The following is a 26,365-nucleotide window of genomic DNA, read 5'->3' as shown; positions in this document are numbered from 1 at the left end:
TGTGTAATGAATGTGGGCGGGGACGGAATCGAAGCGAAGGGAAAAGTTTAAAGCGCGAACAAGAGCTGAAAAAAACAATGACAGGCGTTGCCAGGAGTCAGAAACAATCCTGTTTCTGTTCCGACTCCTTTTTGCCCCAATACCACCAGCCCTCTTCCCATTTCCATTTGCAATTTCCACTCTCCTGTTACCCTTTGGGGAAAAGTTTTTGCCACTCGCTGTTTACCGTCGCCCTGCGGCTGCAGTGGCGCATAAATTAGCAAACATGAGGCGAGCGGAGCGCGTGACTGTCGGACTTGTTCAGGAATGCCCTACCACCCACCGCCCACTGCTGGCATTACACCCACTGCCTCCATGCCCCCCTGCCAAATGGCCAACTGATTGACCCTTCTGCTCCGCTATTTCGTCCATTCGACTGCAGAAAATTAGCGCTGTTCGTGCGGTCCACTATCCGTGCTCACTATCCTTCCCCTCCACCCGCCAACATTCATTTGCAATTAAAGCTTTTTGGCTCTCGCCGAAAAATTGGCTAGCGCAATTAATTAAAAAGTTTGCTGCAAAATGCAATACCACCACCGCCAGTCACCGGTCACTGGTGTGGCTTTGGATGTCCTGGAATCCCGCGCTGGGAGATTGGGGTAGATGGTTGGACAAAGCTCTAAAAATATTTTCCCAGGTGGCGGGCAAATTTGTTTTATTTTTTTCAACTCTGCGGACATTTAATTAAAGCAAGTGTCACGGCTACCGAAAGAAAAAATAAATACATTTATTTAAAATTTCTTTTTATTACTGGAATTTATAATGTGTGAATATTAAATAATGGGAAAAATAAATAAGAGTTATAAATGATGATGCACGATCTGATGGAAAAGATGAAAATATGCGGGGAGATTTTGTTATCTGAAAAACGAAGTCAATTAAGTTCGCCCAAATAGATTTTTCCACAATGAATTATTTATTCAATTCCTACTTTTTTATGAGTGCTTTGAAATTAAAAAAAACTTACAAAATAGACGGGTAATAATGTCATCTCCCAATATAATAATTGCATAAATGCATGATTTTATTTCGTATTCCAGGTGTTTCCGCAATTAAAGCCTCTGCAAATCTTAAAAGTGATATCATTTGCCTATTTGAAACTTTAGCTACGTACTTGCCTCTCTGTTCCATAGCATTTTGGTAATTTTCATAAAAATTATGCAGATTAAATGTGGCAGCCAAGCAGCTTTAGCCAGGCAAGTGACATTAAACTCGCATAAGGCACTTCGACAGAGACAACAAGGATGTCTAAATAATAAAGGCAGCCTTAGCTTTTTTGGGACAACGCAAAAGTTGATTGAATAAATCACAGCAGGTAAATTTCACCTAAAACAGCTCTCGACATGCGTGAGAACAGTCTGACAGACAGAGACCCAAAATTCTGGGATCCTTGGATCCTGTAAGGGTCGCAGCCCCCTCAAACACACTTGCATACATACATAATGAAAGTGAGTGACGCGTAAAATGTATTGCCCTCGACCAGGCCAAAAAGGCGGAGTCGGCTATTCTGGGGCAGCGCTGTAAAGTTTCGCCATTTACGGCCGGCAACAATTTGGCCAAGTAGCTGCCAACCGCCAGAGATAACTCCTCGACTGAGCACTTCATGCCCCAACAATGTGTAACAATTTCTTAAAAAAAAAACGACACTGCTGGGACTTCAATTAGTTTTCATTTGTATTTGCTTTGTGGCCACACGTTTGCAGTTAATTTTGGAAATGCGAAGAATTAAGGGGTTATCCTGGTCATCCACCTTGGAAATGCGAAGAATTTTGTTTTAGTAATTGCACGTTTCGTGGTGGCAATTAAACCTTAACTGCAAAATTAAAGTCCGAATTGATTTCTTTACACACCATATGTGCATATGAAATGGGGTAGTCCATATTGAAGAATTTTAGCACCTGCAAAATTCTGTGCAAAGTTCACTCGCCAATTAGCATTTTCCCTGAGCCATTTCACCCGCTTTCATATTTCACTGCCAAGGTCCCGTGGGGAAATTAGGCGCGGGTGGGACACCTCTATGGTTTTTCATTTTCACATTCAATAAATGCAATGGCAGGCAATTATTTTTAAGGATATTTTTGTCTCTCTAATGGTCGACACACCCCACAATACAATACTGGGGCCAAAGGTCAAGTGTGACGTTATCACATTCTATAAAATTTAGCCATTTGTTAAAAGCCCTCTCTTGAGTGAAATTTTGCGTAATGGCAATTACCCGAACACCTGAATGGGGATAATAATAGATCTAATGACCCATTTGTCGGCAGTCTGCATTTAAAGGGGGCCCTTTTGTTGGCCATTGGATGTGGGACGAATGCAATTACGTCCACACCAACTATAACCAATCAGATGATAATAATAGAGCTCTAAAAGTGCATGAAATTAGCATAATAGATAGTTTGGTTAACAGGGAAAGTGAAAACTGAATTTTATGGATATCAGAATGACTAGTAAATCGTTTTGTTTAAAAACGATAACTATAGATAAGTATATACTATACCAAGTATTCATAAGTATATAAGTACAACTAATATAAATCAGTCGAATACGTAATTAAATACTTTAAAATATAGAGAAAATAAATTCTCATAAGGAAAACCTCTTTTAAATCTTAAATCTTAAAGTTCTCTTTAAGTTTTTTTTATAGGACTACCTAAATCACATATTTTTAAGTCCTTGAACCCATCTTACATTACATAATTTACAGCCTCACATTTTCATACATTTGCGAACTTTGCCCAGAACTTTCACGTTTCACCAAACCATGGCTCATTAAAAAAGTCAATTAGGCATTTAGTCGTTTAATTAGGTGCCACGCCCACCCAGACACCTCTTAATAATTGGGGCGAGTCCTTGGCGGGGAAAACTTTTAAAAACTCATTAATGCATAAATTGAGAACCCTTTATATAGTTGTCCCAAAAGAACTAGACATAAGTAGTCCGATTTTGGATTTGTGTCGGGAAATATCAGTCAATGGCCAGACGTCGGTTGTATGACAACGCTGATGTAGACATCAAGTACGATATTATCCTGGATCCTGTGCGAGAGTCGAACTTGTTCCTGCTTCTAATGAGATTGCAACTGGCGATGGGAATGGTGCCGACACCTAAGCTACCACCATGGTGGCCAAAGTGGCTCAGATCCGTGGGTGCGGTTTTGGTCCGGGGATATTGCTCCATTGTGATTTTTACGTCGCTGCATCTGGGAGTCCTTTTCACCAAGACTACGCTAGATGTCCTGCCCACGGGCGAGCTACAGGCGATTACTGACGCCCTGACCATGACAATAATATACTTTTTCACGGGATATGGAACCATATACTGGTGTGTCCGCTCACGACGCCTGCTTGCCTATATGGAGCTCATAAATCGGCAGTATCGCCACCATTCACTGGCCGGGGTGACCTTTGTAAGCAATTACGAGTCATACAGGTTGTCCAGGAACTTTACCGCCGTGTGGATATTGGCCTGTTTGCTGGGTGTCATCACCTGGGGAGTCTCCCCTTTGATTCTTGGCATCCGGACACTGCCACTACTGTGCTGGTACCCCTTCGACGCCCTAGCTCCAGTCACATATTCGGTGGTTTACGCCACTCAGCTATTTGGCCAGATCTTGGTAGGCCTAACCTTTGGCTTTGGGGGATCCCTGTTCGTGACCCTCTGCCTGCTGTTATTGGGCCAGTTCGATGTGCTCTACTGCAGTCTGAAGAACCTAGAAGCCCATGCAAGGCTCCTTTCTGGCGATTCAGTGAAGGATTTGAGGTAATGTATGATATTATATCGAAAATAAAGGCATGGTTTCTATACAGAGTACCACAAAAATAAACTAATAAAAATTTAAATCCATATGTTTTCAATAAAAATATGAAGTTAAACTTTGTTGGATACAAGAAATAAAAATATGAAATAAATATAAATCAAAAAACGTATAACGAGGTATAAAAGTATGACGTCCGAATTTAATTAATATGTATATTTTAATTAAAACGAGAACCTGAATTCGAGGCTCCTTTATGGCGATTCCATCCGCTTTCTGCAAAATAAGCTTAATATTTTTGGATTAAAGTTGGATTAAAGATAAAAACATAACAAAAATAAATATAAATGAAAAACTTTAGGGCCCGAGGGATAAGAAAGATGTTGTCCAGATATAAAAATTATATTTAAATTTTTATTAAAATGAGAAAAAAAGAATTCAACCACAGCCCTAACATATGTGCACGGAGTATCTGCAGAGTCCAAGGTAATTTTTAAAATAAAATAAATAAATGAAAATAAGAAAATAAATAATACAATTTATAAACAATTTGCAGATTGCTTGCAAGTCGGGTATAAAATAATTAAAATAGCTAAAGAAAATAAGCAAATAAGTATTCAACACCGCCCCTCAAATGACAGTCACCAAGATTGATTGCAAGCCGGCTATAAAATATTTAAAATGTAATTAAATAAGAAAACAATACATCGAGAAGATTACCAAGAAGTGCATCAAAAACCGATGACCTTAGCCAAATAAATAAATAAAAAAAAAATGATTTAAAAAAAAATAAAATAAAATTGTAGGACGAGTAGGTCTGCTCCTGACGAAAGGGCAGACTAAACTAAATGAAATAGGATGTCCCAGGCAGTACCTTTATATTTTAAGTGACGTTTGAACTCAAGGCCTACTTGATGACATTTTTCTGAACAGTAAAATATTGTATTTTTCCAGTTTGTTACAAGGTGAACTGTTGCTGGAGGACTCTACAAGGGAGCTTAATCAATATGCTGTTCTCAAGGAGCATCCGACGGACTTGTTGCTCCTCCTCTCGGGCTGCGGAAAATCGGACGTCGATAATGTGCTCCTCGAAGGCTTAAAGGAGTGTGTACGACTGCATCGTTTCATCCTGCACTGTTCCATTGAGCTGGAGAACCTCTTCAGTCCATATTGCCTAGTCAAGTCCCTGCAGATCACCTTCCAGCTCTGCCTCCTCGTATTTGTGGGTGTGTCCGGAACCCGTGAGGTCTTGAGAATTGTAAACCAATTGCAGTATCTGGGACTTACCGTGTTCGAGCTCATGATGTTCACCTACTGCGGCGAGCTTCTGAGCAGGCATAGTATTCGGTCCGGAGATGCCTTCTGGCGGAGTGGGTGGTGGAAATACGCCCGCCACATCCGCCAGGACATACTTATTTTCCTGGTAAACAGCCGACGGGCAGTTCACGTTACGGCAGGAAAGTTCTACGTAATGGATGTGAATCGATTGAGATCGGTAAGAAAACACTTATATTATTATTGTAAAAAATAAATGTGATTTGTACATCCTTTCAGGTTATAACACAGGCTTTCAGCTTCTTAACTTTGCTGCAAAAGTTGGCCGCCAAAAAGGCCGAACCGGAACTTTAAACAAGAAACGCATTCATTCACATTATATGTACACGTGCGTATTTATTTTTCACATTAAAAACAAGTCGAGTAAAATGCAAATAATATTTGCCTTTCCGCCTTCTTTCATTGTTAGCTTAACATTTTCGGTATCCAGCATCCTGGCACCCCCTCCCCAGAAAAGCGAGTCTAAGCCCATGTCTCTGTTGCCGTTGGCTTGTCACTGATAAGGAGTCCTTTTCCAAAAATGTAAACATTTTGCCAGGCGCTAATGAGATGCCCTTCAAAATTATAACCCTAACCAGAATAAACATTATTAACTATATATAAGAACATATTGATTCTATCTCTTTTACTTTAGTGATATAAACTACTATTTATACACCGTTTTTAAAAGACTTTTTATTGATGGGGTATCTTGAGGAATAAAATTTTGTGTCTTAGGTTGTTAGCTAATATACCCTATCAAATTTGTAGCTGCGGCAGTTGTCTACGCGTATCTGTTATACAAAGTTTCCAGATTTCGAAAGAAGTCTAAAAGTCGCCTTTAATTTTGCGATTGCACGTCGTACGCACAGTAAAAACTTATGGCAAAGTTTTCAACTCATTTGCGCTTTGCATTTTTCATTGTGTCAGAGACACAAATACTCAGGACCCACACGCGAACACCCTTACCTCCTTACGGCAAAAAGTTTTCTTTCTTTTCTCGGTGACTTGCTAAATGTTCATACATACATACACATATATGTATATATTTTGGATCCGGATGGATCGGGCGGGGGTACGTGGGTATTTATAGAGACCCATTTGTTTCAGTTTTTGCCGCCTACATTTGGGGCACCCATCGTGCTTAGATGATTACCTTTTTGTTCCTTCGAAAAAGCAAGTGTATTGTGCTTTTTGTGCCTGCCAGTTTCGGTCTCAGTTTCACTTTCGCTTTCACTTTTGCTGGTTCGGTTGCGGAAATGCCTTTCACTTTGCCCACTTCCTTGTCGCTACGCTAACTACCTTTATGCGTGTCTGCTGGAGCCAGCAGGACATTTATATTACATGATATTTGATAAGCACAATGCATAGGCAAGTCCCTTCTACTCGGTAACTGACTACCGGGGCTCAGTTGACAAATGTCCTGGCAATATTTCCCCGCAAATGTCATGGCAACGATTCCATGGCTAGCATTTCGCCATTGTCCTTCTACGAGACTAGTAATGGGACCGCGCGGAGGAATGAGATCCGGAGATTGCAGCTTCCAAAGAACCCAGCAATCATTGGATTTGCATTGAAAGCAGCTGGAATAATGCATTCAATGGCTGATGCATTTGTAAGTCTATAAATGGAGTTTTAAGCTGGGACAATCATTGCGGCCATCATTTTAAATCCTTGCTAATAAAATTCATTATTATTCACGGACAGGGATCGCAGTATTCCTGCTGGAAGTACTTGCAGTATTAGTATTGGAATTAAATATAGAATATCTACGTATTTTGTTAAAGAAAATACCTTTTCAGTTTTCACTGAAACAACATAGAATGTTTCAATAAGCTTTAGCTCAACGAGTCCTGTCAATGAAACTGTCTAGAGGGCCCGCATAGAAATGACAGGCTCTAGCCACAGGCTTGCCGTCAATATCCCTTCTCAGCTTCAGTTTCACGACCGACAACTTTGAAGTAGTCTCGTGAAATTAAATTAACACAAAGGACTTTCGATGGCATGCCGTGTCAACTTTGCCGGCAGTCAGCTGGCGGTATTTTAATTGAAAGTAATCAATATAGGATGGCCATACCACGAGACAGCTCACAGAATAGAAGGAGGAGTGTTATGATTTGAAAATAGAAGAAACCAGGGGACGCGCTTTCTTTGTTTTGATTTTTGAATGTGTTATCCATTTATCTAATAACAACAAATATTAGGAACTAATTAATTTGAAACTTCTTTTAAAGCAAGAACATAGAAGAATATACTTTGAACTAATTCTATAGTTAAAATTAAATTACTTGTCAGAAACTTAAATTGAATCGAAGCCTGTTATGAACCCCCTTTTAGAAACTCCTCGTTTCCCAACCAGTGTGTTTAATGCCATTAAAAAATCAGGCCCAATATCAGGACTGAGATGAAATGAGCTGTGATTCTATTCACACTCCAACACGGAGCCCTCGCACCTGTCAGAAATATGTTTTAGCATCGAAACTGGGGGCTGTAATCTAATCAGAGGCTTCCAGCTGTTTCTGATGTCAAAGAGCTCGGCCATTGTGGGGTAATTTCATTATTACTTCATATTACATTTGCATATTGTTCTCATCTAGACGTCAGGTAATGGAATATGCTTCTGAATTTGAAAACCTAATTGCCATCGGATTGTGCAACATGTCGTATGTCGGAATGTTGGCTGAAACACACGCACAATGGTAATGGTGTGTTTGCTGTATGTGCCTTTCGGCCAGGTTGGATGTTGTCACATAAATTGTAAGCATTTCAGCCTGCGGGCTTTTGCCTCTGGCCAGGACAAAGGACTACAAACGGCTGAATGTGTGGCTGGGGAAAACAAAGCTGCATATAATTTTCTATCAAGTAAAGCGATGTCGGGTAAATTTCCTTGTTAATGTAGCTTCTTTAAGAGACCGACCTGGCGACAGCTTCAATCCAAATACAATCAATTGGAATCCATGCTACTGTCAGCAACTGATTTTGATACGCTATAATGCGACTAGCCCCTGTCTTTTGAGGGGTTCGTTTGCCACAAAGCGGCTTTAAAATGTTGCAAAATTGCTCGGCATGGCAATGCAATTCATCCTTTTGTGCTGATGCTGATGCAAAGCCAATCAAAATGGCCATAAAGTGCGCAACAAGCGACACGGACCAGACCAGCATCTGGGCCCATAAATCAATGCAATCAATGTATACAGTTTTCATGGCAGGTGGCATGATTTTCCCATTTTCCTTCGCCAGTTCTCTCCTGTCCATTGGCGTTATACGAATATGTATACTCCAGTATGGCAGAAAGCCAAGGACAAATGGGGATCTGCAGCAAGAGATGCTTTTCATACCTAGAAATTGAATGGAAGCTGCTTGTTGTTGCCAATTTGACTAAAAGTCTGCGAAATTCCCACACCGAATAAGCTTTCAGGCATTCAGATTAAGTGTTCTTTAAGGTAATTTTGCTATTTAATATTCATTGGTGAGTAAATTCAAAGAATGTTTTGATAAATTAGTTAAGTCTCCTCCTCTCATGCGTGTTAATCGTAAAATTGATTTAATTCCAAATTAAAGACCAAAAACCATACTGCTTATATTTCGGCTTTACATAGATCCAGATAAAAAACTGCGTATGCCCCTCGCTGATAATAAACTGGATGTGCCCCGCGGATACCCTTTCATTTCTGAACTTCTTTTCCTGTCAAAAAAAGGAAAGCATTTTTTACTCCCAACTGTGGCTTTGCTTTTCTTTTGTTTTCCTCCGATATGTCCGACCGATCAACAAACAAATGTGAAATGGTTTTTCGCTCTCCGGCTCTTTGTAGGCTCGTAGAATTAAGTGCCTCTGCCAACCGCTTTCGCTTCGGCAGAAAGCGAAAATATTTACCAAAAAAAGAACTATTATCGCTGAGTGCGATACAGTTTCAGCTGCAGCTTCGCATTTTTATTTTCTGCCCCGAAACACACGCGAGGATTAAAAGTGCACTAGAGTTGCGCGAATATTTTTAATTTTTCCGCCTACCCGCGAGCGTTTTCGGGCAGAAAATTCAAGTTGCGGGCGTTGTCGCTTCGCACAAAAACCGTTTATTACAGAAACTTTTTTTTTGGTAGGAGTAGAGTGTGATAGGCGGGAGTGCTTCCAGGGCTCCCAAGTGAAAAAAGGATGGGATCTAGGGGCAAAGGGAATCCATTAAACGGCCTCTCCACGCTACTTTACGAGGGGTCCTTAAAGCTTGGAAATAAAATTAAGAGGCGCTGAGTAGTCGCAATTTTGACTTTGCTCATTTTTTACGGGTTTTTGGCGTTGTCGGGACATTTGCGACTTTGTCGGCGGAATTCTGAAAATTTCTGTGGCCTCTTCGAGCAAGAAAATTTGTGCGGCATTAGCCTGCATTAATTTGTCAAGTGCTCTGAAATAATTATCATTTAACTTGTGACGTTAATGCAGCAAGTTGTGCCAATCCTTGGATTGTTTTATATTGCCCTGCCTACGCTTTTAAGCTGCCAATTGCAGTTCTATCCTGCCGCCTCCACAGGATTACGTGGCGTATGCGCAATTGTTTTTTGTTCCGGGCGCTGAACGTGGGAGTTGGTAAATCAATTGCAGTTAATATTTTCCACCCTCATTCCTTATTCCACTTGTCAATGCGGTATTTCTATTCTTAGAACAGCCATTAGGACAGTGTGATTTTGAAAAGCTTGTCGATTATTATCGACATTTACTGTCATTGAATGAAATGTGCTTTTACTTTGCGGTTTAAAAGCAAAGATACTGTTGCTTTGATATTCCTTAAAGAGAGTGTTATGGTTTTGTATATAAGATAAAATTATAGGTTTATTTACTTATTTTTATTTTTTATAAAAAATTAGCGGACTTACCTTTTAAATTGAAAAAATTTTAAAATTCCAGGGTATATCCAACTTTATAAAATCCAAAAACGCAGCGCTTTAGTTTGGCTGGTGCCTAATTGAGTGGAATTTCACATGGAAATCAATGTAGGAGTGAGTGGAATGTGGCCGAATGGCGTGTCTGATGATGGAGGAGTTCACGCCCCATCTATTGTTTTCCCCATCTGAAATTGACTTTTACAATAAAACTCTGGGGACAATTGGTGTAATGCACATTTAATACAAATCAAATACAATCAGAAAACGTTTTGTACAAATCATAATACATTATAGCTAATATGTTTCACATATTTCATTATCTACGGTTCAGTGTCTTTGACTTAGCTTAGGAAGGACTATAGGACTCGCTATGACTACCATAAAATACACATTCATAGGGGGGATATGTCAATTTTGGGCTATTTGAATATTTTGAACTTATCAACTGTAATAAATTCACAATTGGTTTTCTTAAATTCTGTCACAAATTCGAAAGTTTCTCGCCAGATCTAATATCCAGCATGGAAACCTTATGATTGTGTGAGTTTTCTTTTGGGAAGTGGGAGAGTACTTTTAATGGGTCACATACATCTGGTAACGAATCACAAAACATTATCTCGATTAAGCTGTGTTTTTATTTAGGGCTAGGCTTTTAATTTAAACTATTTCTTAGTCTAAGCACACATAATACACATCTTGATTGCCCCAAGGGTGTTATTGTAGTTTGGTTTGGTGGAAATATTTACAGGATAGTTACTTATTCGATAGATCAGTTTACAGTTGGAAATTGCATTTGAAAAATGCAAGTCGTTACATCTAGGGCTACTGGTAAAAGCGTTTTGCAACAATGCTCCCCTTCTTGATTTGATTCAAAAATCAATAATCAATCTACAATTTACACTTAAGTTAATCTTAGTGGCTTCACGTTATAGGTAGGCGCCCTTAATGCATCTAATATTAATATATATGCATCTATATTAAGCCGTGAGTTGTTTTTTTAAATTCGTTTTAACTTTTATTTGCTAAATACTCTTGTGTGCTTTACACAATATTTGTTTGAATGTAACTTCTAGTGTGTTGAGTATTTTCTATTATCAAAAAAGTTTATCATATTTATTAGGTTAATTTTATGAATAAAACTAGTAAAAAGGAAAGTTTATAGAAAGTGTGGAAATATTTTTGTAAAAGCTTTTGACTTTTCCAGGGTATCCCAGCTAGTGAGGCCCGAACAATTTGTCAGTTCTTTCGCCCTTTAAATCGAGCATATGTTGCAGAAGTGTTTGAGGAAACGGATGTGGGGTCCTTTGACGGCCTTTGTTGTTTGCCCGTCGGCCTGCCATTAAAGTTCAATGAAGTTCCCCGAGTGCGACACTTTGCGATCTAGCCGCGACCTGCCTCTCTTTTTTCCCCTCTGCTTTTTTTTTGCGAGGGATTCAATGAAGTGGAAAAAATATTTCCGCTGGCGATAAAATTGCCATAAATTTTCAAGTGCCACAAGGGCTTCCTCATGTCTGTTTCGGAGTATCGCAGGATCGACCTCCTGCTGGCTCGCAGGCGCTAAAAAATTTGTCAGCAAAAATGGTACCAACAAATTTTCTCCGTTGTCATTGTTGATGTTGTTGTTGTTGTTGCTATTGTGAGGTGTCATCGAGACAGGCTTTTTGAGTGGCTGCCACTAATGGCGTCATTACCTATCATTTTTGGCCCCCGAACCACAAACTCTTACGGCTTTAAACTTTCCGGCTAACATTGAAAACTTTCATCTGGCTTTCGTTATTACAGTTGGGTTCTTGTTTTTGGTCTTGGTCTTGGCCCTCTTGTTGTTTGATGTCTTTTAAGCAGCTGCTCCAGGTCCTTTGGCTAAACACATCGCCCCCCCAAACATCCTCACATCCTCCTGACCGCCTCCGGGAGCCTTCTCCGTCAAATGCTTACGTGACCAGCTGAAATTTTTCATTTGCCCGGAGAAACAAAAAATAAAATCAACCAAAATGAATGAACTTTTCAAATAAAAATAGCAATCTGGCCGGTCCAAGAGCAAGGAATACGGCCAGGAGTCAGGAACTGAAAACCACACGAACAAACAACAAAAGTCACAAATTGCCGTGGATTTGTGTACGTGTCGGTTACTGTAATGGCCGCCAATGAAATTCTTTGTGCATTTTGCGGGTGGAAAATTTCCCATAAATTTAATGCATAATTACGAAATGCCAAACAAAACAGTGTTTATCGATTGGAATTCACAAAGTGACATTGCCATCGAAAAATTCTCATATTTCACCCAAGCTTCATATTTCACCCAATCACTCTTGTGATTTCTGGAACTGTGTTATCCAAACCATATAATCCCATATTAATTGCACAGAATTGAGTTTGCTGATTTCCAAGGACCATCGCAATTTCACGAAGCATTTCTCGATGCGGTTTGGGGGATATCTAATCTCAGTTCCAGGAGAACTGGAGAAGCTACGTGCATACATACATATGTGTATAGGGTTTCCATCTGCCCTCGCTGGGTCGTGGGTTTTCAATGGCATGCAAATTGAATTTGAAATTAATTAGAGGCACATAAGAGCTTAAGCCCCGAGGACAGTCAGTGTGGTGGCCCTTATCCGGAGATTGCGTATACGACACGTTGTGCGGTGGACCGCAGAGAGATGACCTGACCAATTACCCTTACTCCCTTATCCTTCTAACCCTCTAAAAAAAAATTTATCTGCTGCCTTGCACAGCCACGCTTCTTTTGAGGACCCCACGGTCAGTCCGATAACTGCGCCCTGCCGTGGATTCCTGAAACTCCACACTAGGACACTTTTGCGGATTCGACTTGAGCTTGCCGGGCTTCACCGGTGTCTGCTACCTGCTCGGACGCCAGGCACTTGTGCTGGAATAGCGGCACAGAAGTACCTTCTTGAAGGCCTGACGAAACACTTTGTTGAAAATTGTGTAGAAAATGGGGTTCACCATGGAACTGGCGTAGCCCAGCCAAGTGACCACATCGAATACCCAGTGGCTGATTCGCTCCTCGCACTCCGCACACACGGTTGGCAGGAGATTCAGGACGAAGAAGGGCGACCACAAAATCACAAATGTGAAAAAGACCACGCCGAGCACCTTGGTGGCTTTCTGCTCCAGTCGGATGATCCTGCCGTGTCGAGAAGAATTCCTGGAAATCACACTCGAGTTGCGGGAGTGATGGGAGCGCACTGTCTGTTGGCGTTGCAACATGCACGGCGACGATGTGGTGGTCCTGTTCTTACCGCCACCACACTCTCCGCCTCCGGCCCCACCAGTCTGGTGGTAGTTCATGTTCTGGTGACTCCGCAGAGTGGCCGATCGTCGCAGTGGCGTGGAGGAGGTGGAGGATGCTGCAGCTGTCTTGGTGGGTGTCAGGAGCAGGGAAGTCCGAACGCCCCCGAAGCTGCTTCCACGCCGCCGATGGCGACTGGAGTCCCAAGTGACCACCGAGGCCGTCTTGGAGATGCTCAGCTTTCGTCGACCTGGACAGGGTGTTCCCGGTGCTGCCAGGTAGCCGCTGCCATCGCTCTGGACCGTAAGAGAGCTGCCTTGATGATGAGCGGAGTGGGGGCTCAGAGTGGAGCCTCCAGTAGCCGGCGGCACTCCCGGTCCGGCACACCCACCTCCACCTGCACTCACACTGGAGGTTAGTGACTTCTTTTGCCCTGCACTGGAGCACAAGAGCAACTCCATTTCACTGGGTGAGCTGCAAACCGCCGTGGCGGTGGTGGTCACGGTGGTGCTGGTCACCCGGAAGGCGGATGAGATTATCTTCACCTCAGCGGTCTTAACGCAATTCTGTAGCGGCCTGTCCCCAAAATACGGGCAGGTGCACACGGAGGGCAATTGCAGGTAGTCCGATTGGTGGTTCTGGCCGTTGATGTGGCACTGCTTTTGGTTTTGTGGTGGATCCAGTTCGGTGTCTGAATGACAGCCCATGGCTATAGTTGTGGATTTACGCCGTCGTGGTTCCTCCGTACTAGCTCCCTCGTTCCCGTCTTCAATGTCACCGTTGCCTAGGTCCTCCGGAACGGTGTTGTTGTGACGCGGAAATAGGGCGTTTTTGGGCAAACTGTTGTGCCGCTTGTGGCGCCGCAGTGTGGATGTTGGTGTGCCAAGATCCTCGTCAGCATCCTCGTGGCCGGAGCGACGGTCGCGTCCTGGAACCGCCGACGAAGCCCTCCGGCGTTTCTTGTAAGCCCGTAATCGCTGGGACAGTTGTGATAGAGTTCTGAAAGTAAAATAATTTAAAGGTAAGTTAAATATTGGGTATCTGCCGCCTGGTCAGGGACTTGAACAATTAGTTAAGAGTATTAGGGGTGCTAATCCGATTTCAAGACAGACTAAGTGAATCCTGTCTCTGCAAGCTGATTGGACTAAATACTTTTAAAAATGACAATTAACTTTTCTTTAGCTGTAAGCTTTGGAAATACTTTTATTTTTATTAGAACGGGGCGTCCAAGTTATGGCTCACTAAATTATTGATTTGAAACCATTATCTATGCTATATTTGAATTTTTTCTCGTGAATTTGCTCGTCCTATTGGCCTTGTACATTTTTAATTAAAATTGCGCAGCCAATTGGCAAAACTCTATTCCGCCAATGGAGCGCCAAAAACAATGCAGTCAACACTTGCTAACAGCATTTCAGCACCGGCAGTGGTCAGTGTTCCTTTCATTATCCTGCCCTGAAGAGTAGGCAACCTTTTTTCGTGTTTTCCATGTTTGTGTTTATTCGTCCGCTTTGTGGTTTTCCGCCGTGTATTGTGGCTGAATATTTTTTTTTCTTGAGGGTCCTACACCCAGCTGGTGGTAGGATTTTTGCGTTTGGAGGAGGCAGTCAGTTTGCTTCTCCAGCTCATTTTGCATTCATTTTAATAAAGCGCATAAATTTCAGGGCTGCCTTTGCGGTTTCTCTCGCTCTCGTGCCGCCATTTTGCTTTGCATGCAAATGCGAGCCAACTTTATATTTGGCCAAGACGATGGCGAGGAGGAGCAGGAGTTTGGTTAGCTGCTAATGAAGGCGTTAGGCGTTGGGCGAAGTGCAGAGGAGCCCAGGACGCTGGATAAGGATGTCGGCTCATTATGCATCCTTGGCGTTTTTGATTTGTTTGCACGAGACGTGCGCATAAATTGAGATGTGAACTGAAAGTGGTGGAGGGGGATGGGTGGAGAGAGGAGGTGTGTATGTACTCAACTTCTCATTATGCAAGTGAAACAATGCCGGGATGACGCCAAGTTTGTTATTGTTTCAGCCACAAAGGAATTAAACAGCTGCCAAGCTCATCAAGACATCGCTGGCGGCATCCCTGGCGAATTGGAATCCTTCGAAGCTACGCCACTCAAGATTTGCCCTCCCCACGCCGTCGCCAAAGTCACTTCCGTTCCGTTGGGCCACAAATCCCAAAATTAGAATATACAGCCAAACCGATGCCAACATCATTTGTTAACTTTCCTGGGTCCTAGCCCAGAAATGCATGAGACGACAAATTGTCAAACAATTAAAAGCCACTCCATGGAACTTTCTCCTGGTTGGTGCCTTCGTTTTTGCGTTTTGGCTTTGCTTTCAGAACGACTTTGACCTCGTTCCAGCCCAGGATTGCCATTTTGCATTCAGGGCAGACAAAAAACGGCGAACGCCAAAGCCGAAATCCATTTTATTGATTGTGCAAATTCGTTGAACTGTCAAACAATGTGGCAGATATGAAGGCACAATGCCCACCCAATACCGATTCCCGATGAAAAGCGCACTGTCAGAATGATATATGATACAAAAGGATATGCTGGCAGGAGGCAAGGACGAAAGATAAAATTTCCCTGCAGCTCAGCTACAATTTATTGAGGCTTAAAGAACGAAAATGGGAATTCAACAAATTTTAATTTGATTAAATTCGGCATATTAAAGAAAAAGGATTATATTTGTAAGAAAATTCTTTTTAACATTTAAAACAATTAAGGTTGCTGTTGAGTCTTTAACTTTAATATACTTTATCCTGAATCATTATTTCCACCTGACCGATATTGAAATATCTCATTTTCTCTCATATGCCACCCAGTCTTTGCTTCAATTTCTTAAAATATTTTTTGGAAAAAATAAAAATTGCTCGCCTCCTATGATTTCAATTTTTTAATTGAATTTCTCGACGCATCTCTTATCCAGACATAAGCCAGTCGTCCGAAATTAGAAAATTAATGAAAAACACATTTAAGCAAAAGGCCTCGTTGGGACTGACGCCGAAAACACTTGAGCGGGTGGAATGCCCCGGAAAAAAAGGTGGGCGTGTATACGGGTGGGAGGGGTGGTGTATGGGGGTGTGGCCCCATCGAATACCATTTGCACCCACCAAAGGAAAACGAAAACGTACAAAAAAATTAATTATTACGAAAAATTTCACAAGTCGAAAGCGGAAGGACAATAAAAGGCAATGCCGCAAAAAAGAGCTCTCCCTCTAGAGAAAAAAATTGGGAAAAATAAACGGAAAAGTGAAAATAAACGAGTCACAAAGAGGACTCGAGGTGAGCAGTTGGTGCCTGGTCTGGGCTTTCAATGTGGTCAGCGAATTTCGGCTGGAACTGCTACCAAAAAACCCGACCCAGCTAAGACCCAGAAATGGCAACAAAAGGACCGGCAAGTGACTAGAAAGGATCATTCTGACAAAATGGTTTGACGGCCGCAGCTGTTTGTCCTTTTGTCTGGTTTAGGTTCAGGTAAGGACTTTTTTCTAAGGAGCTAAAGGGAACTTTACATTTTCCAAAGTACTTCTCACGATTTCTTTGACAATCGGAATGGTCTGCACTTCTGACCTGGCATGGATAAATATCCTTTCAACTTGTCACAACGTCTAAACTTTTGCCGAAATTTAAATATTTGTAATTATATTGTTTCTTTTAATAAGTGTTCTGTTTGTTAAATGTCGTGGGAAATTAAACGTGGGAAAATTAATTGTTTTTTGGTTCTGACATTTGGTTCTGAAATGTAAATAGAATATCAAATAAATATTAAGTTATCGCTTTGTACTGTAAAGATTTAAGTATATTCCCTTTAAAAATCAGTGAAAAATATCAAAACCTTGACTTAATTTTCCAGTGTTTTTTAGTCTCATTTGTGGTTAGATCCATTATGGACTCCCTTCCAGGCAATTTGTGCTTAAAGACCATCTCGCCCCCACTTACCCATCACTCTGCTCGCCACCCATGCGGCTGCTCGCCAAGGAGTTCCGAGTGCTCTCCCGTTCGATGCCTAGCGTAGTGGTGGACAATCCCAGCCCAGAAGTTGCGGTTCCCTGGCGTCCCTTGGGCGAGGTCTGCTGGTGGTAGGCTCCCTGCTGCTGCTGCGGATTTTGCAGGTGATGCGAATGATGTCCTTGTTGCTGCTGCAGATGGGTGGCATACCGTTGCGGGCTGCAAGGAAACTGTAGGTGGTTCGAGATGGATAATTCCGATTTGGTGGGTGACCCGGTGGTGGAGGAGGAGGCCACTGATTCGAGACCGCGGGAGAGCTTCAACATCTCGGCTCCGAACTGATGCAATGCCGTCATTGTCGTCGGCGTGGGCTCCTTGATGCTGCAAGCCATAAATATTATATAATACTTTGATTGGAGTTGGGTTTCAATTTCGCCATTTGCTCACCTGGAGTCTGGTAGCCAGAGTTCGTGATTGTCCAAGGTACTCAGGTCGGTGTCCGTTGAGTTGGCCGAGTGCGCATGCAACACGGAGGAGGCGTGGCCCGGACCCGGTTTAAGCAAGCGGCGCCAGGTGCATCGGCGTTCTGTGTGAGAGGAGGGAAAGAGAAACGGAAATCGGGGGTTACGCAGATGTGCAGTTTCCATAAAATGGCATTTAGCCCAAAAGAGCGCTACGAAAAGTCACAAATGCGCTAATAAACTCGCACGAGCACACATACACTTAGAAATGTTTTAGTATAAGTATAATAGTTTTAGTTAAATAATTTTAAATATTATGATTAAGCTGTGCACATTAGACTGAATGTTTTTAAAACTTTTTGTTTTTAATAAAAGCTTAATAAGTTTAAAGAATCATTAGGCGAAGAAGAACCTTCAAGTCGTGTTCAAAATATAAAAATTTATGTTTCACTAATTATATTAAAAAAATAAGAAATTTTTTACAGTGTCCCCGCTGAAAGGAACAATCTGCCAAATCCGACTACGTGCCTAGCCCAAATGCGGACGCTTTACAACAGGGATTTAGCTTGAAATAACTGCCCAAAGCCGCTACTCCAATACACTCTCAGTGATACACCCACACTGATACACACATCCTCACACACACACAACAGCTGTGGCATTTTATTCAGTGAAGCGAATTGGGAACGCCGCACTGCGCCCTTAAATGCTCGTTCTGGTTCTACTCCCCGATTGCGATTCGAACTGCAGTCAAAAGTCCATTAAATATTCCTAGTCTTATTGACTTTTCGCATTCTGAGCTCTAGCCAGAAATAAAATTACTATTCGCCCCTTTGGCAGAATAGCAACCAATTGTCTGAGAATTGCGAAAAGAACTGAATAAATTAGGAGCATTAGAAAACACTTAGGAGCGCTTAAAAAAAACTAAATCTTCATGATTTTATTCAGTTGGAAATGAATAAAAAACCAGATTCATTGAAGTATTTGGATGTCTAACTTTAAAGGTGCAATTCTCCAAACTTTGACATCCAAACTACATTTTCATAGACTTAACTGAGCTTCTACCGAAGAGCTCTTTCGGCATTATACGCCATTTACTTTGGTAGCTTTCAACTCTGGTAACGTGAAAATTAGCTATCTATACATGTAGACTGGATTTGTGAAGGGTAGTTGGGCGTGTTTGCCTCAAACCTCCCAGTACAATGTCGATTTTGAGTGCATTGCTGCGGCTTAGTCGCACTTTGGGCACTTTGCCATTCCTAGGGACACGGTTACATATTGGGGGTGTTGGGGGGCGGTGGGATGCTATCCGACATATGTCCCTGCATTGTTTGCCTATGTCAGCCCACGCCTCTTTCAACTCTTTGGAGCCCCTTGTGCCCTGGCCCGCCCTGCCTCATTTCCAGTGCCATGTAAACTTTCTGAGTACTATACAAGCGCAAAAAGTGCAACCGAGAACGAAATGCAAATTTTCGGCAAACTGAAAATCATATTAAGCTCCTGCAGTACTGCAGATTTTTGGACTAGGCATCTCTGGGTCCAAAAAAACACAGAGATAATGAAAAAAAACAGTAGAGTCCTTACCTAAAGCTGGAGTCTGTCCCAGCCACCCACTGGCCCATCCGGGAGTGGCGGCGGCCGTCTGCTGTCCTCCACCAAGGTTCTGACGCTGTCGAGCCAGGAGGCGGACGGTCAGGCAATATGTCAGCAGCATTACACCCAGCGGAATGTAGAAGCACACAATGGAGCCGACCAGCTTGTAGACCGGATCCGGTATCTGGCAAGTTCCATTCACTAGCACCGAGGCGTGATTCTGGAATCAAACAGCAGATAACAAATGAGTTCATTTAACCAAACAGTTAAGACAATATAGGGCAAAGCTATCAGTCACTTTAAGAAATATAAAAAATATTATCAAAATTATTCACTTTTTATAATCAAATGTTGAAAATGAAGAGAGATTAAAACAGTGCGTATAAGTAATAAATTTCACATAAATTTCGTGACCGAAAAAGTATGCTATACTTTTAAAAATCTTGTAGTAAACAATTTTACGCCATTTTATAAATGCTTTCAATAATAAGACATAATTTTTAGATAGACAATTTAACAAAAAAGGTCTTCAAATAATGTTAAATTTATTTATTTTATGAAAAATAAATTATAATATAAACAAACACTAAAAAATATTAGCTACCTTGGAATACATCAAGCTCAATGGCAGGCTCATGGCGATGCTAAGAAGCCAAACGAAAACAATTTTAAGAGTCACCCGGCGACGGGTCTTATTCCGGCCAAATCTCATCGGGTAGCGGAGCGATAAATAACGGTCCACGGAGATGGTGCACAGGTGCATGATGCTGGCGGTGCAAAAAAGGACATCCAGGCAGATCCAGGTGAGGCAATGTTCGGATCCCAAGGGGAAGTAGCCTGCGAAGAATGAGGGAGAATGTTAAAACGTTGGCTTTTTCATGCTAGCCGCCCGACTTATGCCTGTATTAAGTGGCTGCAATATTTTCCACCAATGTATACATACGATTTACGATGGCCGGGCAACAATGCAACCCCAACTGTCGCTGGGCCATTTTTATTTAATACTTACTTCTTCGTTTTTTGCCCATATTTTTTCCCCAGAAAATGATATTGCCTGTCCCGCTTCTGCTCCCTGACCTTGTTATTCCCCCTCAGGGGGGCTTATGCAACATATTCTACCCCATCAGGGCTATATATGAGCAGCTAGTCCCGATGTTGTGGCCATCGTTTTGCACAGCTGTTGGACGTCATAACTCAGCACAGCTCCCCCAGTCCGGTTCCCATAAAAATACAATTGCTTCAATACACAGCGAAACAAGTTCAGGAGCTGTTTTAAAGGTTTTATACAAAAAGGAGTCCATTTATTTAATCAATCCATCTCAATTTAAAGCCCACAATAAACATTATTGTTTAATGTAATTATTATTCATACTCCCAGAATAAATATAGATAGAATTTGGTCCTGTACAAATATTTTCTGCTGTGCACTTGTGTGGAAATGAGTTTGTTTGTTCGGTGGCATTGTAGCCCACATTGAGTGACTGATACTTGTGTTTACCCTGTTTTGTTGCCCAGTGGCCTGAGATTTTGGTGCGGGATTTGTGTCCGAAATCTGGTCGAACATGAATACGTATTGCTGCAGGGAAAAGGAATTCCTTAACGAACAACTGGAGGGAAGATTAGATGAACTGATGACCAAGATGGATTGTTTGAAGTAAGGGGCGAAATTTGAGTTTTAGGCCAACATTCGCAAACTTTAATACATAAATGATTTAAAAAGGTCAATATGGCTCATGTCTTCTCTTATCTTGTGAAGACATTCTGTGATTTTATTAAATTTTCTTAGCTCATTTAACTTCCAGTCAAAAGCCTCAATGGCAAAAGTATCTGTTGCATGCTGGGTGAACCCATTTATCCCCCCTACCCTAAAGAGAACCCATAAGGTTTTGTTTATGGCCAGTCAACATTTTCCAACCCCCTCATTTCGGCCCCCATCAAGCACTCAAATTGCAATAATGTTGCCTCTCGGCCCAGGACCGAAACGAAAATGTTACAAATGACACGGTCATTGGGTTTTGGCTGGAAACCGGCCCAGGCCCGTCCCAGGCCATTTGGGCCGTAAGTAAAGTGTCAATAAGATCAATTTGGCCGGCAGACGGTAGACGAACTTTTAAAACGGCACAAAGCGCATTGAGGCAAATTTGTTTAAGCTGAAAGCCGAAAGCCCGAAAGAAATCGGAGGGAGAAAGTTAAATTGAATAAAAGCCGGGCCCAACTGACCAGGCCCAAACGGAAAAGCGGAGAAACATTTTTCCAGGAAAGTTGCGGCCCAGGAAAAACGGAACCTGAGATTGTGCCCCTTCCTTTGTTGGTGGAGGCTTCCCAATTCCCGGGCCCTTAGTTTCTTTTTCTTCCTGAGGGGAACACTTGAAAAAAAGCTAGATTCTACGACAAAAAACTTATGTACGATATAGTGTATATTTAAAAAAAAAATATTTAGAAAATATTTAGAATGTTAAGCTTTGGTTTTTTTTTTATTGGAAAGCCGTACGAGTTTCTAATATATTCTTTTTGTCAGTTTATTAAGAATCTGAGGTCTGGGGGAGGACAAAGCATTTATTTGTGTTCTTGCCTCTTTTTTTTGGAGGGACTGCTGCTCTGGCTGCCGTTTTTCTTACGGAAAACATTTCAACTTACAAATGCGAAACAAATTTCAAACAAAAGCGCAAAACTTTTCTGTTACACTGGCAAAGTCAGGGTAAATAAATTTTTAGCTGATTTCTTTTGTGTAGATTTCGTTTTGCATGCATAGTGGAGAGAGGGGTCAAAGGGCACTAAGAGGGGCGGAAGATGAGAAGAAGGGGGAGATCCTGAGACGACCCCTCATAAAACTAAACTGAAACACAAATAGCTGTGAAGGCTGATGACGGGCAAAGTTGGGCAGGAAAATGACTTGGTAAATGAGTTGAAACTTATTTAATTTGTTGCAAGTTTAAGTGGATATAAACCAGGCCAGAAGGAAGGACCAGGACGTGGAAGGGAAATCACTTTGGCAGAATACATTGTCCAGCTAATGATTCGGTTGTTTGAGTGAAATAGACTTAATGACAAAACAAAGTCCAGTTTTTTTTTCAGAGAAAATACTCTAAATACATTGTTAGAGATATAACATCATGTGTGTGCGTCTGACCACGCCCTCCGCCCATGACAACATAAGCCTTTTGTGTGAGCAGAAATCGCATAACCAGCAGGGACCTCTACCGGCAAATATTTGTGAATTTTTTCGCGTTGCCGAACTAAAGCAAACAATTCCTGCCATCCTGCCGGCCAGAACCAGAGCGGAAAATGTGGAAAAAATCGGTTGAAAATATGATTTATGAATGGGGCCACTGTATGTGTGCCTTTGTTGTGCTTTCCTGCTTTGGTTTCTGTTGCCAGGGAATCGATTTCAATTTTAGTTTCACTCCTCACGTTCTATTTTGTGGCACAGCATCCCTCCATCAATTAGACAGAAACTCTCCTCAAAACTGTTTGCCCAGCAAATGAACTTAATGGAAGGGAAATGACTGGCCAAAGGGGTTTTTGGGTTTGGGTTTATTGTTTGTTTGCTTAACCGAATGCGTTAAGTGGATTTGTGGATAGGAAAGGGGAAATGAAGTCATCGTTAGTTCAAATCTAGGATATTGATTTGGTTGCTTAAATGCATTAAATTTTTGTTTATTCTTGAAAAAATCTGAAACAAGAATACCCGGCTATAAAGTCACAAGGCTATAATTCTAAATTCAATTTCTTGAATTCAACGTAAAGCCATTCATAATATTTGGCAAATAAGCAAACCAAATAAACATCAAAATAAATCCAGAACCAATCAAAAATAAAATATCAGATACCTGACACCCACTCACACTCCAACACACAGGCAAGAACCCGCGAGTCCTGGAACGAACGAAAATTCCACCTAAATGATTTGTGTCAATATAAAGGGCCCGCGATAATAAAATGCAAATATGAGAAATGAAAAAAATCATTGAGAAAAGGCTCGAAAATTGCTGTGATTACAAAATAAGCCAAAGCAACTCGTTGTTATTTTTATTCGAACATTGTTGTTGTTGCCACTGTCACGCACACTCGACAACAATAACAATTTCAATAACAAATCGCAGAAATATGAGTGGAAGGAATTGATGTCCCCGGAGTTGGTGCCAAGCGGAGAATTTCTGTTTCATATTTTTGTATTTGTGTTACTTTGCCCCCGGCAGATGACAACGACAGCCACTTACAAGGGCGATAACAACATCAGCAACAGCCCCGATTAGGTCGGGGTCTTTGACAGTAAAAGGACTCCACGTGGCGCTCTGAAGCTAAATAGACAGATGACACGAGGCCGGAACAATTTTGGAACCCCCCGCTAATCTTAAGAAGTTTTCTTCAATTGGCCCTTTCAAAATTCAATAATTTAAGCTCTAAGATAAAATATTTTGATGCAATTTGGTGGGAAATCAAGCCAGAATTAAGGTATTCTACTCAAGATCACTATTAGCAAAGATATGGCCTTCGCAGGGGGCCATGTAGTCGTTTTATGCACTTTCCCCATTTTGGAAGGGGACCCCCTAGAAAAATTTACAAAAAAACGAAAAAATAATTTGTTTCTGGACTTTGATGCAGAATGGAGGAGAATCGGTCTACGAACGGTTTAAGGTATTCTGTTTAAGAATCGGATATCTATTAGCAAAGATATGGCCTTTGCAGGGGGCCATGTAGTCCTTTTATGCACTTTTTCCACTTTGGAAGGGGACCCCCTAGAAAAATTTACACAAAAACGAAAAAATAATTTTTTTCTGGACTTTGATGCAGAATGAAGGAGAATCGATCTAAGAATCGTTTTAGGTATTCTGCTCAAGAATCGGACAACTATTAGCAAAGATATGGCCTTCGCAGGGGGCCATGTAGTCCTTTTAAAAAAAATGTTTTTTCAGATTTTCAGTTTGGTGGGAAATTGAGTTACAATTTATTTAAGGTATTCATTTTAGGAATTGGTTAAAAAATAACGCTATCAATACATAAATATAATTCTAAATTTAAATTTATTAATTTTTTTCTAGATTTTCCAGTTACAATTTTCTTTAGCCTTGAAGCAAGGCAATAAATCACCTTTCTACCTCCAAACAGTGAATTTCTTTCCACGTACTCTGATTTTATTAGCACTGACTTATGATGTGGAATAATCGATCATTTAAACAAGGCCTGTTTACTCAAACATCTTTAAGCTTTTCCCTTCAATTGGCCGATTTTCTCGACATCCCACACGTTTTTACAGCTCATCACATGTGTGTGAGATTGTATGTGGCAGAGTGTGTGGGTGGGAGTTACGATTAAGGGGGCGTGGCAGACACCCGCGGCGCTTGTTGACACGTTGTCACCTCGACTGTCATCCAAATTTATGGGGAGCATTCGAAAAGAGGCCAGAGATGACTGTTGTTAGTCCGCCGGGTATTTCGTGTTGCTTTTTATTTTCGTCCTGACTGACAACAGTTTTTGACTTTTAGCCTCGTCTGCATGTAAACACATATCATTTTCATTTGCATTTCGCGCTTCCCATTGACACATTTGCATGGTCATGCATATGTTTATTCATATAAGGATATTCTCGTATATACCTTACATATATAAAACATACATTCCGGTTTGTGTGCTTGAATCTGTGACCCTTGAGAGATGTATTTTGGTTTGCTTTTCCTCCGGAAGGATGCTCTTCAAACGGGTGGTGGGGCTTGCCGGTTGCTAAGTTTCATTTATTTTTTGGCAAAAACTTTTGCAGTGAATTTTAACACATTTTTATTTCAATCACAAAATTGTTATACTGTTTGTGGGAAAAAAAAACAGTATTAAATTATTCCACATTCTGAATGTTTCAACCGAAACTATTGTTTTTGTGTATATTTGTTTATGTTTCCTTTTTTTGCATTCTGTGGTCAAATATTCGCGTTGACAGCTCGCAGGACATCAAAAAATTCGCAAAGGGATTGCAGATACATGTTGCAACATGTTCTTTAATAAAAACAAAATGAAAATGGGATTTTCGAGTTTCGATTGTTCTGCGGACTTCTGGGGAATGGGAAATCATATTTAGTCCTTTAATATTCATAAATTAAGTCTTAAATTAAACTGAAGCAATTGTTCTTTAATTATTCCCAAAAATGCCATAATGCTAAAGTTTTCTCTTCAGATTTAGTTAGCCATCTCTTCTTTTCCACCTGAGAACTGATAAACAGTGATTACTTTTCTATTACCTCTGTGTGCAAGCTAAAATAACACACTTTGTAATCCACTTCCACTTTATTCCAGCACTTTGCGTTTAAAGGAGTCCTTCAGGAGGGAAGCTATTAACATGCATATGATAGACACTTCCGCACAACTTGCTGCCCAGGACATTTCAAGGAACTCGGAGCGGAACATGTGGTGCCTACGTGCATGGCTGACGAACACCCCTACATAGAAGACTATCAAGAATAGTTGTGGTTTAAGCAAAAAACAAAAAAAGAAAGGAAAATAAAAGAAGAAAGAAAAGTTTCCAGGGCAGTTATTGGTGTTGATGTTAACTTGGTCTATCCGTTTTGACGGGTTCATAATCGCCTGATGAGTGTGGGGACTCGGGGAGTAAATAACCGTAGGGCAAAAAACAGCCTGCCATGCATAAAGTAAACTATTTAATGGCCTTTCGATTTCTATCGATGTGCCATAAACGCATTTGCTCGCTTATTGCCCACAAGCTCGGGCCATCGAGCCCAGGATCTTGAACGGAAATCGAAAGCTGTTCACTGAATCGAGGTTACCCCCCCAGGACGAGTGGGTGGCTACTGGCTAGGTTTCTGGGGTGGCTCGTTTACGGGTGGCTCACGACCTTCTTATCAGCCTCAGCTAAATCATTTTCCTTACGCAATTTGCCCTGACAGGAGGCATCTTCATTTTCAGTTTTGCAGGTGTCCCTTCCACCTCCGGCCCCTTGTCCTTTGACTTTTCATTTCGTTTCAAGTTCTCGACATTCACAAAGATCCACACCACGCCAGGTGCTGGTGGTGGCTGGTTTGACTGGCAATAATGCAAATGGCTTTGGCTGTAGCTTCCGTGTGACCCACAAGCTCTATGTCCTTCCTGAGAACTACCTCCAGGTGCTTGGGACATGGCTT

General features: G+C 41.5%; 2 protein-coding genes across 2 annotated transcripts in view; one reads left to right on the top strand and one right to left on the bottom strand.

The window, feature by feature from the left end:
• The first annotated feature begins 3,013 nt into the window (after positions 1-3,013).
• Positions 3,014-5,694, top strand: LOC6499130 (putative odorant receptor 85e). The gene is made up of 4 exons (XM_001955208.3): positions 3,014-3,801; positions 4,751-5,291; positions 5,351-5,459; positions 5,541-5,694. Exons 1-3 carry the CDS (start codon positions 3,014-3,016, stop codon positions 5,423-5,425), a joined length of 1,404 nt encoding a protein of 467 aa, XP_001955244.1. The 3' UTR covers positions 5,426-5,459; positions 5,541-5,694.
• A 4,510-nt stretch (positions 5,695-10,204) lies between these two features.
• Positions 10,205-26,365, bottom strand: part of LOC6501434 (5-hydroxytryptamine receptor 2A) — a 50,538-nt gene continuing 34,377 nt past the window's right edge. The window contains exons 3-7 of the mRNA XM_001955207.4: positions 19,843-20,075; positions 19,230-19,458; positions 17,632-17,770; positions 17,176-17,565; positions 10,205-14,234 (exon numbers count right to left, since the gene is read on the bottom strand). Of these exons, the coding sequence (XP_001955243.3) occupies positions 12,842-14,234; positions 17,176-17,565; positions 17,632-17,770; positions 19,230-19,458; positions 19,843-20,075 (2,384 nt within the window). The 3' untranslated portion in view covers positions 10,205-12,841. The remainder of the gene's footprint in view (positions 14,235-17,175; positions 17,566-17,631; positions 17,771-19,229; positions 19,459-19,842; positions 20,076-26,365) is intronic.

The sequence above is a fragment of the Drosophila ananassae genome, chromosome 2L (genome assembly GCF_017639315.1).
Source record: "Drosophila ananassae strain 14024-0371.13 chromosome 2L, ASM1763931v2, whole genome shotgun sequence".
NCBI lineage: Eukaryota > Metazoa > Arthropoda > Insecta > Diptera > Drosophilidae > Drosophila > Drosophila ananassae.
The sequence above is the reverse complement of the archived record's forward strand: the minus strand, read 5'-3'. Positions and strand labels throughout refer to the sequence as shown.